Source organism: Silurus meridionalis, chromosome 6, assembly GCF_014805685.1.
Source record: "Silurus meridionalis isolate SWU-2019-XX chromosome 6, ASM1480568v1, whole genome shotgun sequence".
NCBI classification, from domain to species: domain Eukaryota; kingdom Metazoa; phylum Chordata; class Actinopteri; order Siluriformes; family Siluridae; genus Silurus; species Silurus meridionalis.
Genome location: NC_060889.1, coordinates 20,349,133 through 20,371,026, shown reverse-complemented (window position 1 = coordinate 20,371,026; position 21,894 = coordinate 20,349,133). Strand labels below are relative to the sequence as shown.

The 21,894-nt window shown below is 38.9% G+C and overlaps 1 protein-coding gene across 2 annotated transcripts in view; it reads left to right on the top strand.

The window, feature by feature from the left end:
- nlgn2a (neuroligin 2a) overlaps positions 1-21,894 on the top strand; it is a 205,399-nt gene that overhangs the window by 128,055 nt on the left and 55,450 nt on the right. For both annotated transcript variants that reach the window (XM_046852135.1, XM_046852134.1), the window contains one exon: positions 9,568-9,717. In XM_046852135.1, the coding sequence (XP_046708091.1) occupies positions 9,568-9,717 (150 nt within the window). The remainder of the gene's footprint in view (positions 1-9,567; positions 9,718-21,894) is intronic.

The following is a 21,894-nucleotide window of genomic DNA, read 5'->3' as shown; positions in this document are numbered from 1 at the left end:
AAATTAAAGCATAAAATAAGCTTTTTTCTGTTGTTTGTTCTGTAACCATAATAAAGTAAACAAATAGCAGAGGTGAAGCTTTGAGAGAGTGCAGGGTGAGAGGGAGTAAAAAATAAGTCTCACAAAAGAGGATGATGTAAAAAATGCACATGAGTAAAAAAAATAAAATAAAAAAAAAAGTCATTCAGTGCCTACTTTGCATGAGAAACATGGAGAAATCTGGGCTAAGCATTCTCACACTTTTTCTTATCCTTGATCCTGTTTGAATTTCAAACATATGACAATCAGCTTCGATATTTTATTGCTAAAGCTAGGGAAGCTTGTCTGGAAAAGAATTAAGGGGAGAAAAGGAGGGGGTTGGAGAAATGGGAATGCTCTGAACGATGTCACGAATGCTGCAAATAAGGCATAGAGGGAGAGAGGACTGGAGTGACAGAAGTGCAGAAGATGAAAGGGAGATGAGGGAATGCTCAGAGTACTAAGAGAGGAGAGGGAGTTGGCAACATGGGTTTGGAAAGGGACCGAAAGAGAGTGTAGGGTTATTAAAGAAATAGAAGGAACCCTGTGCTATCTTAAGATATGAGTAAAGGCGACTATAGGTGAAGTCCCATAATGAGAGTCCAGAGAGGGAGAGATACACAGAAAGTACCAGGTAGTAAAAAAAAAAAAGAGAAGGAAACAATCTAGAATAGTGCACTTGTTTCTGTCAATGGTATTATGAGGCCATTGGAGGTGAATATAGGAAGACCTTTGTTTTCTAGAACAGAATTACATTTTGGTTCTCTTGATTTGTCATATTCTGTTTGTCCACCATATCTCTCTCTCTCTCTCTCTCTCTCTCTCTCTCTCTCTCTCTCTTTTCTCTCTTTTTCACTCTCTTACACAAAATCTCTACTGTACAACCCAACATCAATTACTTTTCTGTTTTGCCTTTCGTATCTCTCTGCCCTTTTCTGTCTGTCTGCAACTCCACATTACTTTCTTATATACAACGAATATACTTCCGTGTTTAAATTTACATTTACTCAGGAGGTCTGTTAAGCCTGTGTTTTTGAGGACGCAAAAAAATAATAATTTATATGTATCCCGTATTCATACCTTCATACTGAAAACACTATGTGACTTCTAATTATATCTTACATTCCGACAAATGTAGAATGAGTTTACTCCCAGTTACTGGCTGTTTTTATATAAGGTTTATATTAGGTTCATATATGCTCACCATCCAGTTTAATATGAACATCTGTCCACCTAGTTTGGGGAGTCTGTAACCATGATAGCCTCAGACTTCTGTTCTTGGCTGACAAAGTGGAACACAGTATAGTCTTATACTCTGGTGCCCCATCCTTTTCATAGTTTTGTGCATGCTGAGGTGCAATTTGATTTACCACAGTTGTGAGGAGTGATTATTTGAGCTACTATAGACAGACCAGTCAGGATATTCTCTTCGGAAATCTCTCATTAATAAGGAGTTACCACACAATGAACTGTGGCTCACACAATGTTTGTGAAATTTCGATGAGATTAGCAGGTTTTGATATACTGAAGCAAGCAATCAAAAATTTGGAGCATAACAGATAACAGAGATCACATTTTTTTCCTATTCTGTTATTTGACATGAACTTTAAGATGAATTGATCTGTATGTGCATGATTTTACATGGTTTGCATTTCTCCTTTCATTTGTGGTGTTTTAGTTCATCCTTCCCTCTCTTTTACACACTTGCGTGCTCCCATTGTCTCTTCTCTTGCCTGTTTCTATTGCTATTTTTATTCTGTTGTTGATTATTATGTATGAATAATATTAAGATTAGCAAGAGACGGGAATCATGCATCATGTGCCATCTCTGCATCCATTAGAGTGGATCAGAGTGAAAATGAACTCTCATATGAGCCATAAAATGCTTTACTCCCACTGGCCTAAAGCATATTGAACTCTTTAGAAGAAAGTGTACTGCAAGGCTTCATTCGCTTCTAAATATTGCTCAATTTTGGGTCACACATGTCAGCACTAATTTATTTGTGCACCTCCGAATGGTGATAGATCAAAATATATTAATGGAACTTACTAACAGGAATGGCAGAAACACAAATATTCAGGTCTAAGTTCGTATTATTTACTACACACATACATCAGAAATTTATTATAGTGATATGAGGTATTAATGATGTATAATTGATCAATAACAGATCATATAAAAGCACAGGAAATCAGTTTATTAGAAAGTTGCAGATTATATTAAGACTTATGCTGATATAAACATTAAACCGTGTGACATTTTAAAGTCTAAGTTATTTATTTAAGCATGTATAGAGATTGTAAAGTATTTAATGATTCATTCACGAGGTAGACAGGTTCGGAAGGCTGATGGCATGAGGCAGAAGAGAATCTTTATGTGTCTGATACTGACCTGGATGCACTTGTCTTATTAGCCAGATGGCAGAAATGTGGAAAGTCGAAGTTATGGTGTGTGAGGTGCAAACATGGCTCGACGACTAAAGTATAAGTATAAGAAATTAAATAATCTTTAAAACTCAAAACTTGCTGATTTTTCATCCAGCCTGCTGCTGTCCATAAAATTTAAGTTAGCAATATATATCCCATGGGGTTCACTGATCTCATGTAATGAATATCTGCCTTACTACTATTAAAAAATAATAGTACTTTTTTCCAGTCAGTTACAAAAAGATATAATGGATGTTATTTTGTTAGCTTGTTAGTTCTGTTAATGCTGCAAATATACTGAAATAATTTCACAGACATAGACCATTATGGAAAATTTATAATAAGTGTATTTTTGTGATTTATTTAGGTTGATTCCTGTTATTCATGAAAAAGCACTTAAGCTACACTGAATATAATTAGTGTACACAGATAAATGTGTAATGGATTAAGCTAATAACAACAGCAACAACAACAATATTATTATTATTATTATTATTATTATTATTATTATTATTATAACAACAACAAGGTAACTTAACAGTCAGCTAAAGAAATATAAGGTTTCCTCGGTTGTTTTTATTTGTAATTTTACTTTACTGCTCAGTTGATTTTTTAAATCAACATTTTCTAAAGTGTGGTGATGCTGATTTCCACAGGAGGAAGCAGGCAGTGCTTATATATAAATTGCATATTTCTTAAGTTTGTATTTCTTGTAAAAAAGGTTGCCACTTCTGTTTATTTTTTCTTGTTGTCTGATTTTTTTTTTTTGTGGAACTGCCATGTCAAGAAATTAATTATTCATTAGAGGATATAAAATGCCTTGGGTGCCTTAAAAAGCAGGCAAATTCCAGGCATGCTCTGAAAAATTATCAGCTGTAAATTGATGATTCAAAAAAGTTCTATCTCCGGAGGAGCACATTCCAACTCCACACAAAACCTATTAATTTCACTGATGAGCTCCTTGAAAAGAAAGCTATCGAAGTAGTGAAGTCAGGTTTAGAAACTAAGTTCAGGTGCCTGTGGGTTACAATTTCAATAGATGGAAGTTGATAGACAGTGTTCGAATTTTAGCTGAACAAAGTGCTGGTAGACTGACTGCAGCTCGATAAGGAGACTCACAAATACATACAAAGAGCAAGTGAACACTCCTTCCACATGTTAGAATTGTCTTTCAACTATAAAGCATTTAGATGCACCCCAAGTAGGTATTTATATCAAATTGATATTGATTAACTGATTTATCTTCTCTGGGAATTTTTTTTCATTTTTCCTTCCAAGCACAAATAAGACAACCACAGATGGGTCCAGAACTGGTAGAGCTACAACTGGTAGAGCTACTTGTGCAGACACACTGTATCTCCAGTAACTTAAAAAACACCCAGTAACAATGACCATGATGCTCGACAGCATCATTAATACATTTATCCAGACAACAGTCTCACAGTCTGTTACAGCAACATTTTTGTGGGATGAGAGGAGGATGAGGAACAGAGAAAAATGAATGGCAACTAACACTGTGTCCAATGGATTTGGAACTAATTAAGTTCACACAACAGATTGAAATACTACTGCCCCATCCACACACACACACACACACACACACACACAGAGCACACTCTGAGAGCAGTAAACACAAGTTTGTCTTTAAACAGCAGTAGTGATGTCTTCACATATTCCTTCCTATTGCTTTCTTTCCATCCATCTGAACATCCACTTTACATTAACTCTGGCCCTTCTTTCCTTTATTCCTTTTTCCTCCCTCACATACATTACACAACTCTAATAAACATTAACACAGTGCACAAAAATATAATACCAATTATTAAATGTTTATGAAAATATGCTTTAATTGTATTTAGCTTTTACTTTCTGTGTTTCCAGAACTTCAACAGAAATGTTTTAAGCTTCTGTCTGGAGATTAATGTGCTGTACTTGCTAATTATTTTACCACTCTGCTGATTAAATATTCTGTCCAGCAGGATAGTAACATTTCATTTAACAGCACTGTCTAATGGATTAATGTACAAGACCAAACTCACAATTGTCTATTTTCAAACCCTGTGCACTAATTTAACTCATCCATCAAGACTCTTCTTCTTCTTCTTCTTCTTTCAGCTGTATAAATGACACTGGTCAGAGAATCAACCTCTTCCATTCGAACCTCTCCACCACCATAGGGAAAGACCAAAAAGCTGTAAAAGTAACAAGATTGAAAAAAGATTGTAGACCTTCACAAGGCTGGAATGAGCTACAATTCCATCAGATTGTTTCCTTGGTTTTATGTTTTTGGTCATTGTCATGTTGGAAAATCTGTCCACGACCCATCTTCAGTGAGGTTCTCAGCTAAGATTCTACAGTGCATGGCCCTGTTCATGTGATGACATCTTCCTGTACCCTTAGCAGAGAAACAGCAGAATGTTTCCTCCTCCATGTTTGACAGTGGGGATAGTGTTCTTGAAATCATATTCTGCATTTCACTGCCTTCAAACACAGCGAGTTGAGTTGATGCCAGAGAGCTACATTTTGGTCTCATCTGGCCACATCACATTCTTCTCTCTTCTTCGATATTCCATATTATTTGATTTAGGATGAGATTGGGGTGAATGATAGGTTCCCGGTCCGTGGGGTTGTCTGGGGTGTAGATTCATGAGAGGGCATCCGCTTTACCATTCTTGTAGCCAGGACGATAGGTGATCGCAAAGTTAAAACGCGTGAAGAATAATGCCCATCTGGCCTGACAGGGGGTTAAGTCATTTTGCTTCCTGGAGGTATTGGAGGTTCTTGTGATCGGTGATAACGGTAAACGGGTGCGTCGCCCCCTCCAACCAGAGGCGCAAGATTGGAGGCATGGAGGATTACCCGTATGTTGTGACAGTGCAGCCCCTACGCCTGTGGAGGAGGCATCCATCTCTACTAGGAACTAGAACTAGAAGAGGTGCTGTACTGAATTTTCCAGACTATTGTCTTGGCCTTACCCTTCAAGAGTGAGGTGAGCAGGACACTGACCAAATAAACCTCTGTTAGAAGTTAGCAAATCCTAGGAATCGTTGGAGTTCTTTCGTGTAGCCTAGGCGAGACCAGTCTAGAACTGCCTTGACTTTCTCCTGATCCATTTGTACCCCCGATGGACTGAGAAAGTACCCCAGGAACTGTACACAGGACTGATGGAACTCACATTTCTCTAGCTTCAGGTAGAGGTGGTGTTCCCATAATCATTCCAAGACTTGGGTGACATGACACCCGATGTTCAGTCAGACTTCGGGAGTATATCAGCATGTCATCGAAGTTTACGATGACAATCCGATGGAGGAACTGTCTGAACACTTGCGCTTGGTATTAAGTATTGCGATGAGGGGGCAGGAGAGTGGCAGCCTGTTTACTGAACACATCCTGGAAGGACCGATACTCAGGGGGAACTTCCACTTCTTTGTGGGTCTCTGGAATTTTGATTTGCATAGAGGTAAGGAAAATTAGGACCAGCCGTGGTTGGGGTAAGTGGAGCAGACAGTGGTTGTTGTCTCCACTCAATTATATCACATAGGCTCCAAGAAAACCTAGGGAGTGTTGTGAGAGCCAGAAATGCCCAAGAATGATGCTGGTGGTGGACTTTTTTTTAGGACCAGAAACCTTATTTCCTCTTGGTGGAACAAGCCCACTTGTAGGGTGCTCACAGGAGTACAGTATTTCACCCAGCCACATCCTAAAAGCCTTCCCTGGATTGTCTGAATGGCAAGCTCCCGAGCCCCTCTCTCACGGGCCAGCTGGAGGCGCTCTAGGCATTATTGGGAGAGGAAATTTCCTGAGGAGCCTAAATCTACAAGGATTAAAACAAGAAGTGACAACATAGGCGTGATAATTTTGACCAGCAATTTCGAAAGATGGGTTATCTCGAAGGTGAGATTTACTGTACTCACCAAGGGACGTGGAAGCCTGACAGTGCACTGGCGGACAAATTGACAAATGGGTTCTGGTTCGGGGATGGCAGGTGGGAGGAGTGGTGGTTCAGCCTCACGGGATTGACAGGAGGCCAGCCACTGGAAGACACGTATAGCTCGCTGGATGTATGCTTCTAGGCCCAGCGCATCGTCATATATTGCCATAGCCATCTTGATATACTGGTTTAGCCGCAGACAATATGCCCTGAGCAGGGTGGTTTTATTGTCCACTAGTGGCGGCCAGCGTGTGGAATGGGAGGCTATATTTTGTTAATGGGGAAGAACCTTGGTGGAGATTAAAGAGTTGGTTGGCCGTTGTGAGTGACCCGGTGGCTACACCGAAAACTTCAGTGAAGTGACTGGTAAAATGGGAGTACAAAGTGCGAAGGGCAGAGCTGAGCGTTTATAGCAATGGGAAGAAACCACCGAAAGGATGTTTCCAAACCTTGTGACAGAATATTTTTTCGTACATTTCCGACTTACCACACATATAAACACATACAGTGCTTTATGAACAAACAGAAGCTGGTGTCCATGTGCGCTTTATAGCTTCCTGTCATGATGTCACCCCTTCATGACGCCGTACTTTCCATTGGAGTGATTACACACGTTATTTAGAGCGTGTCCCAAAGCATTGTTGACGCAGTTCAAGTTCCTGAAAGGGAAGAGAAAATAAATAACAAAAAAATAACTAACACTTTATTTGCATTAAGCAATAACCCACTTACATCACCAAACTGTTTCATTCTTCCTTGGTGATGCATTTCCAGACTTGTACCTCAACTTGTTTCAGTTGTTTATTTTGAGAGGTTTCTCCCTCTTTTTTTTTTAGGAAGTTCTCAGTTAATTGAAGGTCTGGTGATTGATTCTAGACAGTCTAAAGCCTTCCACCTTTACCCCCTGATGAAGTTCTTTGATGTGTTGGAAATGAAATGGTGGATCTTGATACCTTCACATTCCCTGTCAAGGTTGTTGATGATTACAATGTCTGTTGTTTTATGGGTTTTCTTCACAGTTCTCAAAATATTTCTGTCATCAGCTGCTGCACTTTTCCTTGCCTAACCTGTTTGATGTCTTGTTGCTAGCACACCAGTGGTTTCTTTGTTTTTCAGGACATTACATAGTTTCACTGGTTATGTTATGTGCCAGTGCAAAGACACTAATTGATTTACTCTTTTTTAGCTAAAAAAAAAAAAAAAACTTCGGCTCCAACAAAGACTAGACACTCTAATTCACTTTTTTTTTTAAATCACATTTTATAGCCCTAACAGTGCACATCTGAGAGAAAATTATTACCTGTCAATCAAATATTTAAATGTATGTTATTACTGAACAAAATAAAAGTGTGGCTTCAAACAAAATGTATTTAAAATGTATGTAATTTGTATTTATTTTATACAAAATAATAGATATGGTATTGCTGTTCCATTACAGTCTTTGACTAATATTCTACTTAACATACTGATTTGTTTCGAATTTTTATTTGTATATGCATAATTCCCATGCCATATCGCAGGTCAGTTTTTTGTAGATTGCTTTCCCTGGAAAAAAATTTAAACTAATAACTGTGTCAAAGATGCATATCAGAGACTCATTTGGGGCATGCTGCCCTTCACACTGCACATATAATTGTTCAATGTTCATCTGTGTTTATGATCTGATCACCTGAGGTTGTTTTTAATTCCAGATGGGCTTCTGACTCCATCTATTTCTCTCTATATTATTATTATTTAACCTCTATTTTGTTTTCTATGCTTCCTTCCCACTAGCTCCAACTAACTTACCTCTATCTATTCTTCTCACAAGTCCTTTCTCCCATTCTCATTTACTTTCTTGTTTCACACCTCTCTGCGCCCATCTTTCCTTCTACATATTTTACACTATCCAGTGTACAGAATTTCACAAGCAAGGCTACACCAGGTCATAAAATTACTGTGATGTTTGTAGAGCTTTTAGAAAGGAAAATTTAAGGCTTTAAATGGTTCTGAAAAAGATTTGCAAGGGCAGATAGGATTTTGAAGTGGAGAGAAACAGTGACGGGATAAGCAATAGAAGAAAGGCGCTTTAAAGATTCTTTAAAAAAGTGTTGAAGATCAAGAGGAAGTGGGTAAGATTAAGTGAGAGAGGGAGGGTAGAGAAACAGTGTGTAGATGCCATCAATTACCTGACTTATGTCACAGTTACACACAGTATCCATGTGGTCATAGCTCATATATAATAATGTATTTATGCATTTGTATGAGAGATGGCACCATGCCAAGATCCCACAGAGCTGATTTAATAGTTGCTTAGGCAAGAGAAGGACTGGACAATAAAGTTAAGGCAGTTATCGCTTCGAGTTACAATCATAGATGCCGGTGTCTGCATTAGCCATGTTCCTACATAGGGGGTTAAAGTGCATATCTCTGATGTGTGTGTGGGTGTAAATTGGTGTTTCAGAGGCTACATTTGTGCACAAAGGTTGAGTGTGTGTAGGAGTGTGTTTGTTTAATGCTTTGGCCTCACTGATATCTGGGTCTTTCAAGAGTACTTGGTAGATCCTGCCAGATAACTATTGAAATAATGCAGTAGTCATATGCAGGATGTTTCTTATATTGAAGCAAAGAACTGAAACATTTAAAAGGCCAACGCTGAGCAGTTACCTCCCATATTACATTTACATTTAGTTTTGAACGGCAATTTCATCCACTATACCTTACAATTGAGAGACAATTAAAAGCAGTGAAGAGCAAAACAGTGGTTCTGATTTGACTCATTATAACTACTTATATGAGAATAACTCTTTGATGTATTTTGTCTTTTTCTTAAAGGTGTATTAGATTAAATACCGTGTTACTGTGACTGTAGGAAGTAAAAAAAATAAATAATTGACATAAAATAAGAAAAAAATTTTATATTTAAAAAGAATCAATGGATAGACTAATGAATGAATGCTTTAATCAAGCAAAGGAAAATGTTTGGTCTGTTTAGTCATAGTCCATTAGAAGATCTATATTTTCTATCAGCGGAAACAGACCTTGTCTCTGGTTTCTATAAAACCTTAAAATTATACAAAGTTCATACACTGAGAGAATCCAGCAAGCTTGTTCAGTTACTTCCTCCAAAGTACCTGCTGGTGACTCAGCTTTTACCACATCTTTTGATTCAACTCACTTAGACTTTTTTGTTTTGAATAATTTGTTCTCAGATATTCGTGACCGCAGGAAGAAACCTGTTATGCTGTTCATTCATGGCGGCTCATACATGGAAGGAACGGGAAACATGTTTGACGCAAGTGTGCTGGCAGCATATGGCAACGTCATTGTGGTCACCATGAACTACAGACTGGGAGTGCTAGGTAAGTCTCCTGTCTCCAATTCAAATCAAACATCTGAGCATTTGCAGATTGTTAGATACAGTGCTGCATTAATCAGTGATTCAGAATCTATCATATAGAGATTACTTGGTAATCTCTATATCACTACCAGGTTTTCAGTCATCTTGTTGCTGACTCGAAATGTATAGCTAAAATCCTTTCCCTCATATCAGGTCATTTTAACATAATTAGAGCAGAATCCATTTCTGAATATTGTAAAGGATGTCCATTTCCTCCTGTCCATTAAATTTAAATAATAAATTGTGTTTAATTCTTCCACTAATGTGTGCAGTGCTATTATCAGGGATAAAACCACTCTATCTGTTCTTTATGATCAATTTTTACACCCAAATGGACACTATTCTTCTGCACCTACATCAGCTTAAGATTTTATTGTTATAAGTTTTTCTTTTTTTATGCAGAGCCACTATTAACCTGGAATGCAATAGAACACCATCAGTGAAGGTGAAAATCCATGCACTGATACTTTATTGAAAAAAAAAAGCCCTGTTTTATTGTAATTCAACTATAAAAAAACAAACTATTAAGCATGTTTTGTGTGAAAACAAATAGTGTTTGACACGCATAATGCTGTCAGTGATGCTTAAACCCAATTGTGTCATGAGATAACATAGCTTATAAATAAAGATTTAATTTCATACATTTTGAAAACACTGATGACAAAACCTTTTGTGGTGCGCTTATAAGCAGGGACACTGAGCCATGTATGAATAAGCTTAACTATAGTGAGGAGGATATGAGACAAAAATAGAAGCTTTATAAGCAGCAGCAGCTGAAGATGCACTACCAGTTACCATTGAGGAAAATAGTGGTAGGTTGTGCTTACCACAAACACTAAGCCAATCAAATTAGTGTGCTGATATGAGATATGGGAAATAAACAATTGGTACTCCAAAGCCTCCATTAAACTGAAATTAAAATAAAACAAAACAAAGAACTACACTTCTGCTCTGTAATCTGTAATGTCACTAGGTAACTTTTTAGAATCAGCTTGAAGGAGTTCATCAATATTCCTTACAAATCTATATTTTAACAGATGTGACAGCAAGAATGAGACCTTTACTAATGTTAACATTAATTCAGAGGCAGTAATTTACCATCAGTAGCTATAATCAGTGTGTGAATTGAAATAAGCAGGGTTTTTTGTGATTCTTTCCAGGCTTCAAGTAAAACAAAGACTTTATTCTGTTTTCCTTTAAGTCCAGAACCCAAACATTAGCAAATTAGTACATTTAACAATGACAGGTTAAAATGTTTAACACTGAAAAAAATCGAAAATTGACACTGGAAAACTAGAGCATTTACCAGTAAAAAAGCAGAACTATAATAGCTACTTCTCTTACGGCAATATTTTACTCTTGATTTTATAGCATAGCTTTGGGAATTTGTACCCATTCAAGCACAATAGCATTTGTGAGATCAGGTACTAATGTTGGGTAAGATGGCTTAGTTTAGTCAAAGAGAACTCTTAGCGTGAAACAACACAAAGCCATGCAGGACAATTGTGTGCTTTTGTCTTTGTGGCCATATTTTGGGAAAGCCCACATACTTTGTATTTGTGTGATGTTCAGTTGGTCTCAAACCTTTGGCTATATAGTATACTGTGAATACAGCTAGCTACAGTCACTAAAATTCTTTATTATGTTGATCTTTAGGTGGGTTAGTCTTTTATCTTATAGCTATATAATATATATAAATATATATATAAAATCCAGAAATCACAATATATGATTTTTAAACTATTTTTTGTATGATACAGCTGCAAATAAGTAATTGAACACCTGTATATCAGCTAGAATTCTGACCTTCAAAGACCTGTTAGTCTGCCTTTAAAATGTCCACCTCCACTACATTTATTATCCTAAATTAGATGCACCTGTTTGGGGTCGTTAACTGCATAAAAACACCTGTCCACCCCATACAATCAGTTAGAATCCAACTACTAACATGGCCAAGACCAAAGAGCTGTCCAAAGACACTAGAGACAAAATTGTACACCTCCACAAGGCTGGAAAGGGAAATTGCCAAGCAGCTTGGTGAAAAAAGGTCCACTGTTGGAGCAATCATTAGAAAATAGAAAAAGCTAAACATGACTGTCAGTCTCCCTTGGACTGGGGCTCCATGCAAGATCTCACCTCGTGGGGTCTCAATGATCCTAAGGAAGGTGAGAAATCAGCCCAGAACTACACGGAAGGAGCTAGTCAATGACCTGAAAAGAGCTGGGACCACCGTTTCCAAGGTTACTGTTGGTAATACACTAAGACGTCATGGTTTGAAATCATGCATGGCACGGAAGGTTCCCCTGCTTAAACCAGCACATGTCCAGGCACGTCTTAAGTTTGACAATGACCATTTGGATGATCCAGAGGAGTCATGGGAGAAAGTCATGTGGTCAGATGAGACCAAAATAGAACTTTTGGGTCATAATTCCACTAAACGTGTTTGGAGGAAGAAGAAAGATGAGTACCATCCCAAGAACACCATCCCTACTGTGAAGCATGGAGGTGGTAGCATCATGCTTTGGGGGTGTTTTTCTGCACATGGGACAGGGCGACTGCACTGTATTACGGAGAGGATGACCGGGGCAATGTATTGCGAGATTTTGGGGAACAACCTCCTTCCCTCAGTTAAAGCACTGAAGATGGGTCGAGGCTGGGTCTTCCAACATGACAATGACCCGAAGCACACAGCCAGGATAACCAAGGAGTGGCTCTGTAAGAAGCAAATCAAGGTTCTGGCGTGGCCTAGCCAGTCTCCAGACCTAAACCCAATAGAGAATCTTTGGAGGGAGCTCAAACTCCGTGTTTCTCAGCGACAGGCCAGAAACCTGACTGATCTAGAGAAGATCTGTGTGGAGGAGGCCAAAATCCCTCCTGCAGTGTGTGCAAACCTGGTGAAAACTACAGGAAATGTTTGACCTCTGTAATTGCAAACAAAGGCTACTGTACCAAATATTTACATTGACTTTCTAAGGTGATCAAATACTTATTTGCAGCTGTATACATTGTGATTTCTGAATTTTTTTTTTTTTTAATTATGTCTCTCACAGTGGACATGCACCTACACCTATATATATATATATATATATATATATATATATATATATATATATATATATATATATATATAATAAGTATAAAATAATAATACAAAAAGAACATTGGTAGAGAACTATGGAGCCATTTCATCATGGAAACCAACACTGCATTGTTCTAGAAATGTCTTTGGAATTAATAAAACTTTTGACACAAGCACAATTTGTGTTGAGTTTTTTTTAACATGTACCTGTATGTAAATCAATTATGAGCATATATCCATAATGGCTAGCTCTATAAAAATCCCAAGTACTTTAGAGTGCATTGTCCATGTCCCCCTTCATTCCTCACAGCCTTAGGTCCAATCTGAGTTTGGTTTAAATTAAATGTTTAATATGCAAAAATGTATGAAAACCAAGGTTGATGTGGTGTGTATAAGTAATAAAATACCTTGTAAGCAATTTGGCAACCATTTCATCGGTACTTGGTAAACCAAAGCTAGAAGTGACAATACAATACAAATAACCTTTGTAGTAATAGTAGTATTATAAGTAATAGTAATGTCATATTAGTTATAATAATGTACAAGTTAGCATGGATGCAGAGTTAGAAGCCCAATTGAATTGATATCCTATAAGAGCATTTTGGGACCCATAAACACTAAATAATATTTTCCACTTTAGCTTTATATGACTAAAATATTGGCACAGTGTACATTCATGCAAGTCAGCGGTGGCTGTGATAGCTTTATTGGGTGAGCACGGTTAGAAATATGCTTTTCCATCTCTCACTTTAACTACAGGGCTGCCCAGGGCTATCGCCCCAAGATTTGTGGCTCATTAACAGACATGGAAAGGTCTGCTAAAAAAAAAAGAGAGAGAAAGAAAGACATTTAAAGACCCAAAGCAGCTTCTTCTGTGTGTGTGGGACTGTAGCAGTGTAAGAATGCCTTTATACACACACAACACACAAACACACGTGCACACACACACACAAACTCACACACACACACACGTACACACACATATGGATGCTCATTGTTTAGGTACATAATACAGGTGGCTCATGTAGATTCGAAGTTTAGCATGTGAGGCCTTGGTTACTGTTTGGTTTCGACAACTTAAAGAAAATGTATAAAGAACAGACTACACACATCCTGCAGCTTTCTGTCCAATACACAGTGCAATACACTGTTGCCTTTGGCCTGGAATCCAGCACAAAGCAGGATTTGTGGAGGAATAAGAACAGTGTGCATTTGTGTGTGTATATGTGTTCATGGATATGACTGTCTGGGAAGAATGCCACAGTGTAATGCCAGACAGAGACAGACAGATGGACCAGCAGAAAGACAGGAACAAAGTGCCAGCTCAGTCTGAGTGATAAAGGCCAGGTCAGTGTGCAGTGGAAAATCACTGTACTAAGAACAACTTTGCTGGCCATAGCAAACAGGTGTGCCTTTTTCCACATTTTGTATGATACAAGTTCTCCTGTGACTAATCTGAAATGGTTTGGATTGATGCTTTGATTACTTCACAGGTTTTTCTTCTGTGTGTAGGGATAAATATAAAGTGGAAAAGTGGAAGGTTTTGACAAGTAAGATCAAAAATGACAAAATATCCTCACAATTAGCTGGTCAATAGAAAGCTTTATTTAAAGCTTTTACTGTATCTAAAGAACATAATCTAAATAATTTTAGTCTGTTACTAAGGTTAGGGTTACGGTGTGATCAAGCATATATAATTAACTATTATTGAATTAAAATTATATTAGAACATAGTTTTATATGTTTATGCTTTTAGCCCAGCCTGTTCCACTCTGCACAACATTTTGCATGAATTAAAATGACACATATACCATATACTCACATTTCCACCCGAGAAAGCAAGAGGATTCACCCCTTATGATTTTTATTGTGGCACTACAAAATATGGTGAAAGACAGTGGTGGGCGGTCAGCCCCAGCAAAGTCTGGCCTAAACACAATCAAAACCACTGACCTACCTTTACAACCTAAATTATAATATTTGTTCCATAAAATTGTATAAATTTATTCCCAACAATCTATTCTCCTTATTTCGTAGCGTTTCTCTTGGCTGCACTGCTTCCTGTACGTGTATGTGGATGTTAGATCTTTTTTCCAATCGGATTTGTTTAGATATGTGCTGCCATTTCAATCTAATCTGCCCAGGGCCTTTAAAGTCATTATTGCTGGCGTTTTTTACCATAGTCTCTATTATCAATGGGTCTGTTTCTTTAACCAATCAGATTTCAAATTTGCCTCAGAATAGCGTCAGCATTTTTCCATCCTCTAAATGGTTGGTCATTGGTAAACTGTTACAGCCAAGTTCTGGCCTAGCAAGACATATTTGTAGCACGCTTTTTTACGCAAGATTTTTTACGAGAAATTGTTTTGGTCTCGGACATACTTAAAAATTCAATTAAAAAAAAAGCTACACATCATGAGGAGAGGTCTGCCAACCCCGAAGCTATCTTGTCTCAGCCCGGGAAAGGGTTTGTTCTCCACTTCCAGACCAGTGAATACGAGCGGTACCATTGGCTTACAGCCTCTGAGGAGCGATGCAAATTATGATTCTGCATCTCTGGTGAGTAGGTTGTATTTTATTTTAACAAATATTGATTCTGAAATGCTCCAGATGATGTAGGTGGCACAGTTGCGGGTGTATTGTAGAGGTTTAGAGTCTTAACTGGGTTTCTTGCTTGACTAGAATGGTATTCACCCTCCATATGCGAAATGTCAAATGCATGTCCCGCCACTGGTAAAAGCGCACACACACACACACACACACACACACACACACACACACACACACACACACACACACAAAGTCTACAAAAAGACTCTGCCTGCCAAATTACAGGGAAATGTATCCAATCAACAAATGACTTATTCAGGGACAAAAGTGAAGTGGAAAAGTGGAAGGTTTTGCCAGGTAAGTAACTAGACCAAACAGTTTGGAGATGTCAGTAGATTGGTTGCTTAATGCAGTTATGTCAAGCAAAGTATATGTAACTTAAATTATTTTGAGAGGTGCCACATTTTGAGTTGTTTAGCCCATGTACAGTGGGGCAAAAAAGTATTTAGTCAGCCACCAATTGTGCAAGTTCTCCCACTTAAAAAAGATGAGAGAAGCCTGTAATTTTCATCATAGGTACACTTCAGCTATGAGAGTCAAAATGAGAAAAAAATCCCAAAAATCACATTGTCTGATTTTTAAAGAATTTATTTGCAAATTATGGTGGAAAATAAGTATTTGGTCACCTACAAAACAAAGCAAGATTTCTGGCTCTCACAGACCTGTAACTTCTTCTTTAAGCAGCTCCTCTGTCCTCCACTTGTTACCTGTATTAATGGCACCTGTTTGAACTCGTTATCAGTATAAAAGACACCTGTCCACAACCTCAAACAGTCAGACTCCAAACTCCACCATGGCCAAGACCAAAGAGCTGTCAAAGGACACCAGAAAACAAAATTGTAGACCTGTACCAGGCTGGGAAGACTAAATCTGCAATAGGTAAGCAGCTTAGTGTGAAGAAATCAACTGTGGGAGCAATTATTAGAAAATGGAAGACATAAGACCACTGATAATCTCCCTCAATGTGGGGCTCCACGCAAGATCCCACCCCGTGGGGCCAAAATGATCACAAGAAAAATAGTAAAAATCCCAGAACCACACGGGGGGACCTAGTGAATGACCTGCAGAGAGCTGGGACTATGCCGCCAGGGACTCAAATCCTGCATTTCCAGACGTGTCCCCTTGCTTAAGAGAGCATTTGGATGATCCAGAAGAGGATTGGGAGAATGTCATATGGTCAGATGAAACCAAAATAGAACTTTTTGGTCAAAACTCAACTTGTCGTGTTTGGAGGAGAAAGAATGCTATGTTGCATCCAAAGAACACCATACCTACTGTGAAGCATGAGGCTGGAAACATCATGCTTTGGGGCTGTTTTTCTGCAAAGGGACCAGGATGACTGATCCGTGGAAAGGAAAGAATGAATGGGGCCATGTATCGTGAGATTTTGAGTGAAAACCTCCTTCCATCAGCAGGGGCATTGAAGATGAAACGTGGCTGGGTCTTTCAGCATGACAATGATCCCAAACACACCGCCCGGGCAACGAAGGAGTGGCTTCGTAAGAAGCATTTCATGGTCCTGAAGTGGCCTAGCCAGTCTCCAGATCTCAACCCCATAGAAAATCTTTGGAGGGAGTTGAAAATCCGTGTTTCCCAGCGACAGCCCCAAAACACCACTGCTCTAGAGGAGATCTGCATGGAGGAATGGGCCAAACTACCAGCAACAGTGTGTAAAAACCTTGTGGAGACTTACAGAAAATGTTTGATCTCTGTCATTGCCAACAAAGGGTATATAAAAAAGTATTGAGATGAACTTTTGTTATTGACCAAATACTTATTTTCCACCATAATTTGCAAATAAATTCTTTAAAAATCAGACAATGTGATTTTCAGGATTTTTTTTCTCATTTTGTCTCTCATAGTTGAAGTGTACCTATGATGAAAATTACAGGCCCCTCTCATCTTTTAAATGGGAGAACTTGCACAATTAGTGGCTGACTAAATACTTTTTTGCCCCACTGTATATGTAAATTTAAGAATGTGAATAGCAGGCAAAGGACTGTGAATATAAAGTATAAGTGTGTGCCTGTGTGTGTGTGAATATATAGGATGTGCATCTCAAAAAATGTAAATATCTTTAAAAAGTTTATATTTTTGAGTAATTCAATACAAAAGGTTAAACATTGTATATTATATAAATTTATCACACACAGATTGATATATTTCAACTGTTCATTTATTTTAATTTGGATGATTATGGCTTACAGTTAACGAAAATTTTAATACTGTAAAAAGGTTTGTTTTATTGGAGACTCGTGGCGTCACATTTTGATCGGCTAATTAAAACCAAACACCCGCAAAGGTTTCCTGAGCCTTTAAATGGTGTCTCAGTCTGGTTCAGGCTACACAATCATTGGGGAAGACTGCTGACTTGACAGTTGTCCAGCAGACGATCATTGACACCCTGCACATGGAGGGTAAGACACAAAAGGTCATCGCTAAAGAGGCTGTCTGTTCACAGAGTGCTGTATCCAAGCACATTAATGAAAAGTTAAATGGAAGGAAAAAATGTTGTAGGTAAATGGAAGGAAAAAAGGTGAAATGAAGCACATTCATGAATTTAGGGGAGATTCACAAAGAGTGGACTGCAGCTGGAGTCAGTGTTTCAAGAGCCACCACGCACAGACGTACCCATTGGCTATAACTGAGGCATACCTTGTGTCAAGCCACTCCTAAACCAAAGACAACGTCAGAGGTGTCTTACCTGGGCAAAGGACAAAAAGGACTGGACTGTTGCTCAGTGGGCCAAGGTTGTCTTTTTCAGATAAAAGAAATGAAAATTTAGCATTTCATTTGGAAATCAAGGTCCCAGAGTACAGAAGAAAAGAGGAGAGTCACAGAATCCAAGTTGCTTGAGGTCCAGTGTAAAGTTTGCACAGTCAATGGTGGTATGGGGAGTCATATCATCTGCTGGTGTTGGCCCACTGTGTTTTATCAAGTCCAAGGTCAGTACAGCTATCTGCCAGGATGTTTTAGAGCATTTCATGCTTCCCTCTGCTGACCAGCTTTATGGAAATGCTGATTTAATTTTCCAGTAGAATTTGGAACCTGCCCACACTGCCAAAAGCACCAAAAATTGGTTAAATGACCATGGTGTAGGTGTGCTTAACTGGCCTGCAAACTCTCCAGACCTGAAACCCATAGAGAATCTATAGGGTATTGTCAAGAAGAAAATGAGAAACAAGAGACAAAACAAAAAATTAGCTGAAGGCCACTGTCAAAGAAACCTGGGCTTCCATACCACCTCAGCAGTTCCACAGACTGATCACCTCCATGCCACGCCGAATAGAGGCAGTAATTAGTCTCAAATGAGCCCCTACCAATTATTAAGCACATATGCAGTAAATGACATACTTTCCAGAAGGCCAACAATTCACTAAAAATGTTTTTTATTGATATATATATATATATATATATATATATATATATATATATATATATATATATATATATATATATATATGTAGTATTTTGAGCAGCTGATGAATGAGGAAAATCACAGAGAGAGAAGGTTGGAGGATGTGGAGTTGGTGAAGCAGGATGTAGATAGGATTAGTAAGGAGGAAGTGAGAGCAGCAATTAAGAGGATGAAGAATGGAAAGTCGGTTGGACCAGATGACATACCGTAGAAGCGTGAGATGTTTAGGAGAGATGGCAGTGAGTTTTTAACCAGATTGTTTAACAGGATTCTGGAAGGGGAGAGGATGCCTGAGGAATGGAGAAGGAGTGTTCTGGTACCGATCTTTAAGCATAAGGGAGATGTGCAGACCTGCAGTAACTACAGGGGAATTAAGTTGATCAGTCACACCATGAAGTTATGGGAAAGAGTAGTGGAAGCCAGGCTGAGAGAAGAGGTGACCATCTGTGAGCAACAGTATGGTTTCATGCCGAGGAAGAGCACCACAGATGCCTTATTTGCTTTGAGGATGTTGATGGAGAAGTATAGAGAAGGACAGAAGGAATTGCATTGTGTATTTGTGGATTTAGAGAAAGTGTACGACAGAGTACCAAGAGAGTTGTGGTATTGTATCAGAAAGTCAGGTGTGTCAGAGAAATATGTGAGGGTGGTGCAGGACATGTATGAGGACAGTGTGACGGCAGTGAAGTGTGCAGTAGGTACGACAGACTGGTTCAGGGTGAAGGTTGGACTGCATCAAGGATCGGCCCTGAGCCCTTTCCTGTTTGCAGTGGTGATGGACAGGTTGACGGACGAGGTCAGACAGGAGTCTCCTGGACTATGATGTTTGCGGATGATATTGTGACTTGTGGTGAGAGTAGTGAGCAGGTTGAGAAGAGCCTGGAGAGGTGGAAGTATGCGCTGGAGAGAAGGGGAATGAAAGTCAGTAGGAGTAAGACAGAGTACATGTGTGAATGAGAGGGAGGGCAGTGGAGTGATGCGTTGCAGGGAGAAGAGGTGGAGAAGGTGGAGGAGTTCAGGTACCTGGGGTCAACAGTGCAAAGTAATGGAGAGTGTGTTAGAGAAGTAAAGAAAAGAGTGCAGGCAGGGTGGAGTGGGTGGAGAAGAGTGACAGGAGTGATTTGTGATAGTAGGGTATCTGCAAGAATGAAAGGGAAAGTTTATAGGACTGTGGTGAGACCTGCGATGTTGTATGAATTAGAGACAGTGGCATTGAGTAAAAGACAGGAGGTGGAGCTGGAGGTAGCAGAGCTGAAGATGTTAAGGTTTTCGTTGGGAGTCACGAGGATGGACAAGATTAGAAATGAGTTTATTAGAGGGACAGCACATGTAGGATGTTTTGGTGACAAGGTAAGGGAGGCGAGATTGAGATGGTTTGGACATGTGCAGAGAAGGGACATGAATTATATTGGTAGAAGAATGCTGAAGATGGAGCCACCAGGTAGGAGGAAAAGAGGAAGGCCAAGGAGGAGGTTCATGGATGTGGTGAGGGAAGACATGCAGGTAGTTGGTGTGAAAGAGGCAGATGTAGAGGACAGGGTGGTATGGAGACGGATGATCCGCTGTGGCGACCCCTAATGGGAGCAGCCGAAAGAAGAAGAAGAAGAAGATATATATATATATATATATATATATATATATATATATATATATATAGAGAGAGAGAGAGAGAGAGAGAGAGAGAGAGAGAGAGAGAGAAAGAGAGAGATACCCTGTCACCAGTTGTTCTACAGTATTGTTCAAAATAATAGCAGTACAATGTGACTAACCAGAATAATCCAGGTTTTTAGTATATTTTTTATTGCTACGTGGCAAACAAGTTACCAGTTGGTTACCAGCATTCATGATATGCACGCTCTTAAGGCTGTGCAATTGGGCAATTAGTTGAAAGGGGTGTGTTCAAAAAAATAGCAGTGTATGCCGTTGACTGTACAAACTCAAAACTATTTTGTACAAACATTTTTGTTTCTAGGATTTAGCAATCCTTTGAATCACTAAACTAATATTTAGTTGTTTGACCACAGTTTTTTAAAACTGCTTCACATCTGTATGGCATGGAGTCAACCAACTTGTGGCACCTCTCAGCTGTTATTCCACTCCATGATTCTTTAACAACATTCCACAATTCATTTACATTTCTTGGTTTTGCTTCAGAAACAGCATTTTTGATATCACCCCACAAGTTCTCGATTGGATTAAGGTCCGGGGATTGGGCTGGCCACTCCATAACATTAATTTTGTTGGTTTGGAACCAAGACTTTGCTCGTTTACTAGTGTGTTTGGGGTCATTGTCTTGTTGAAACAACCATTTCAAGGGCATGTCCTCTTCAGCATAAGGCAACATGACCTCTTCAATTATTTTGACATATGCAAACTGATCCATGATCCCTGGTATGCGATAAATAGGCCCAACACCATAGTAGGAGAAACATGCCCATATCATGATGCTTGCACCACCATGCTTCACTGTCTTCACTGTGTACTGTGGCTTGAATTCAGAGTTTGGGGGTCGTCTCACAAACTGTCATTGGCCCTTGGACCCAAAAAGAACAATTTTACTCTCATCAGTCCAAAAAATGTTCCTCTATTTCTCTTTAGGCCAGTTGATGTGTTCTTTGGCAAATTGTAACCTCTTCTGCACATGCCTTTTTTAACAGAGGGACTTTATGGGGATTCTTGAAAATAGATTAGCTTCACACAGACGTCTTCTAACTGTCACAGTACTTACAAGTAACTCCAGACTGTCTTTGATCATCCTGGAGCTGATCATTGGCTGGGCCTTTGCCATTCTGGTTATTCTTCGATCCATTTTGATGGTTGTCTTCCGTTTTCTTCCACGTCTCTCTGGTTTCGCTCTCCATTTTAAGGCATTGGAGATCATTTTAGCTGAACAGCCTATAATTTTTCACCTCTTTATAGGTTTTCCCCTCTCCAATAAACTTTTTAATCAAAGTACGCTGTTCTTCTAAACAATGTCTTGAACGACCCATTTTCCTCAGGCTTTCAAATGCATGTTCAACAAGTGCTGGCTT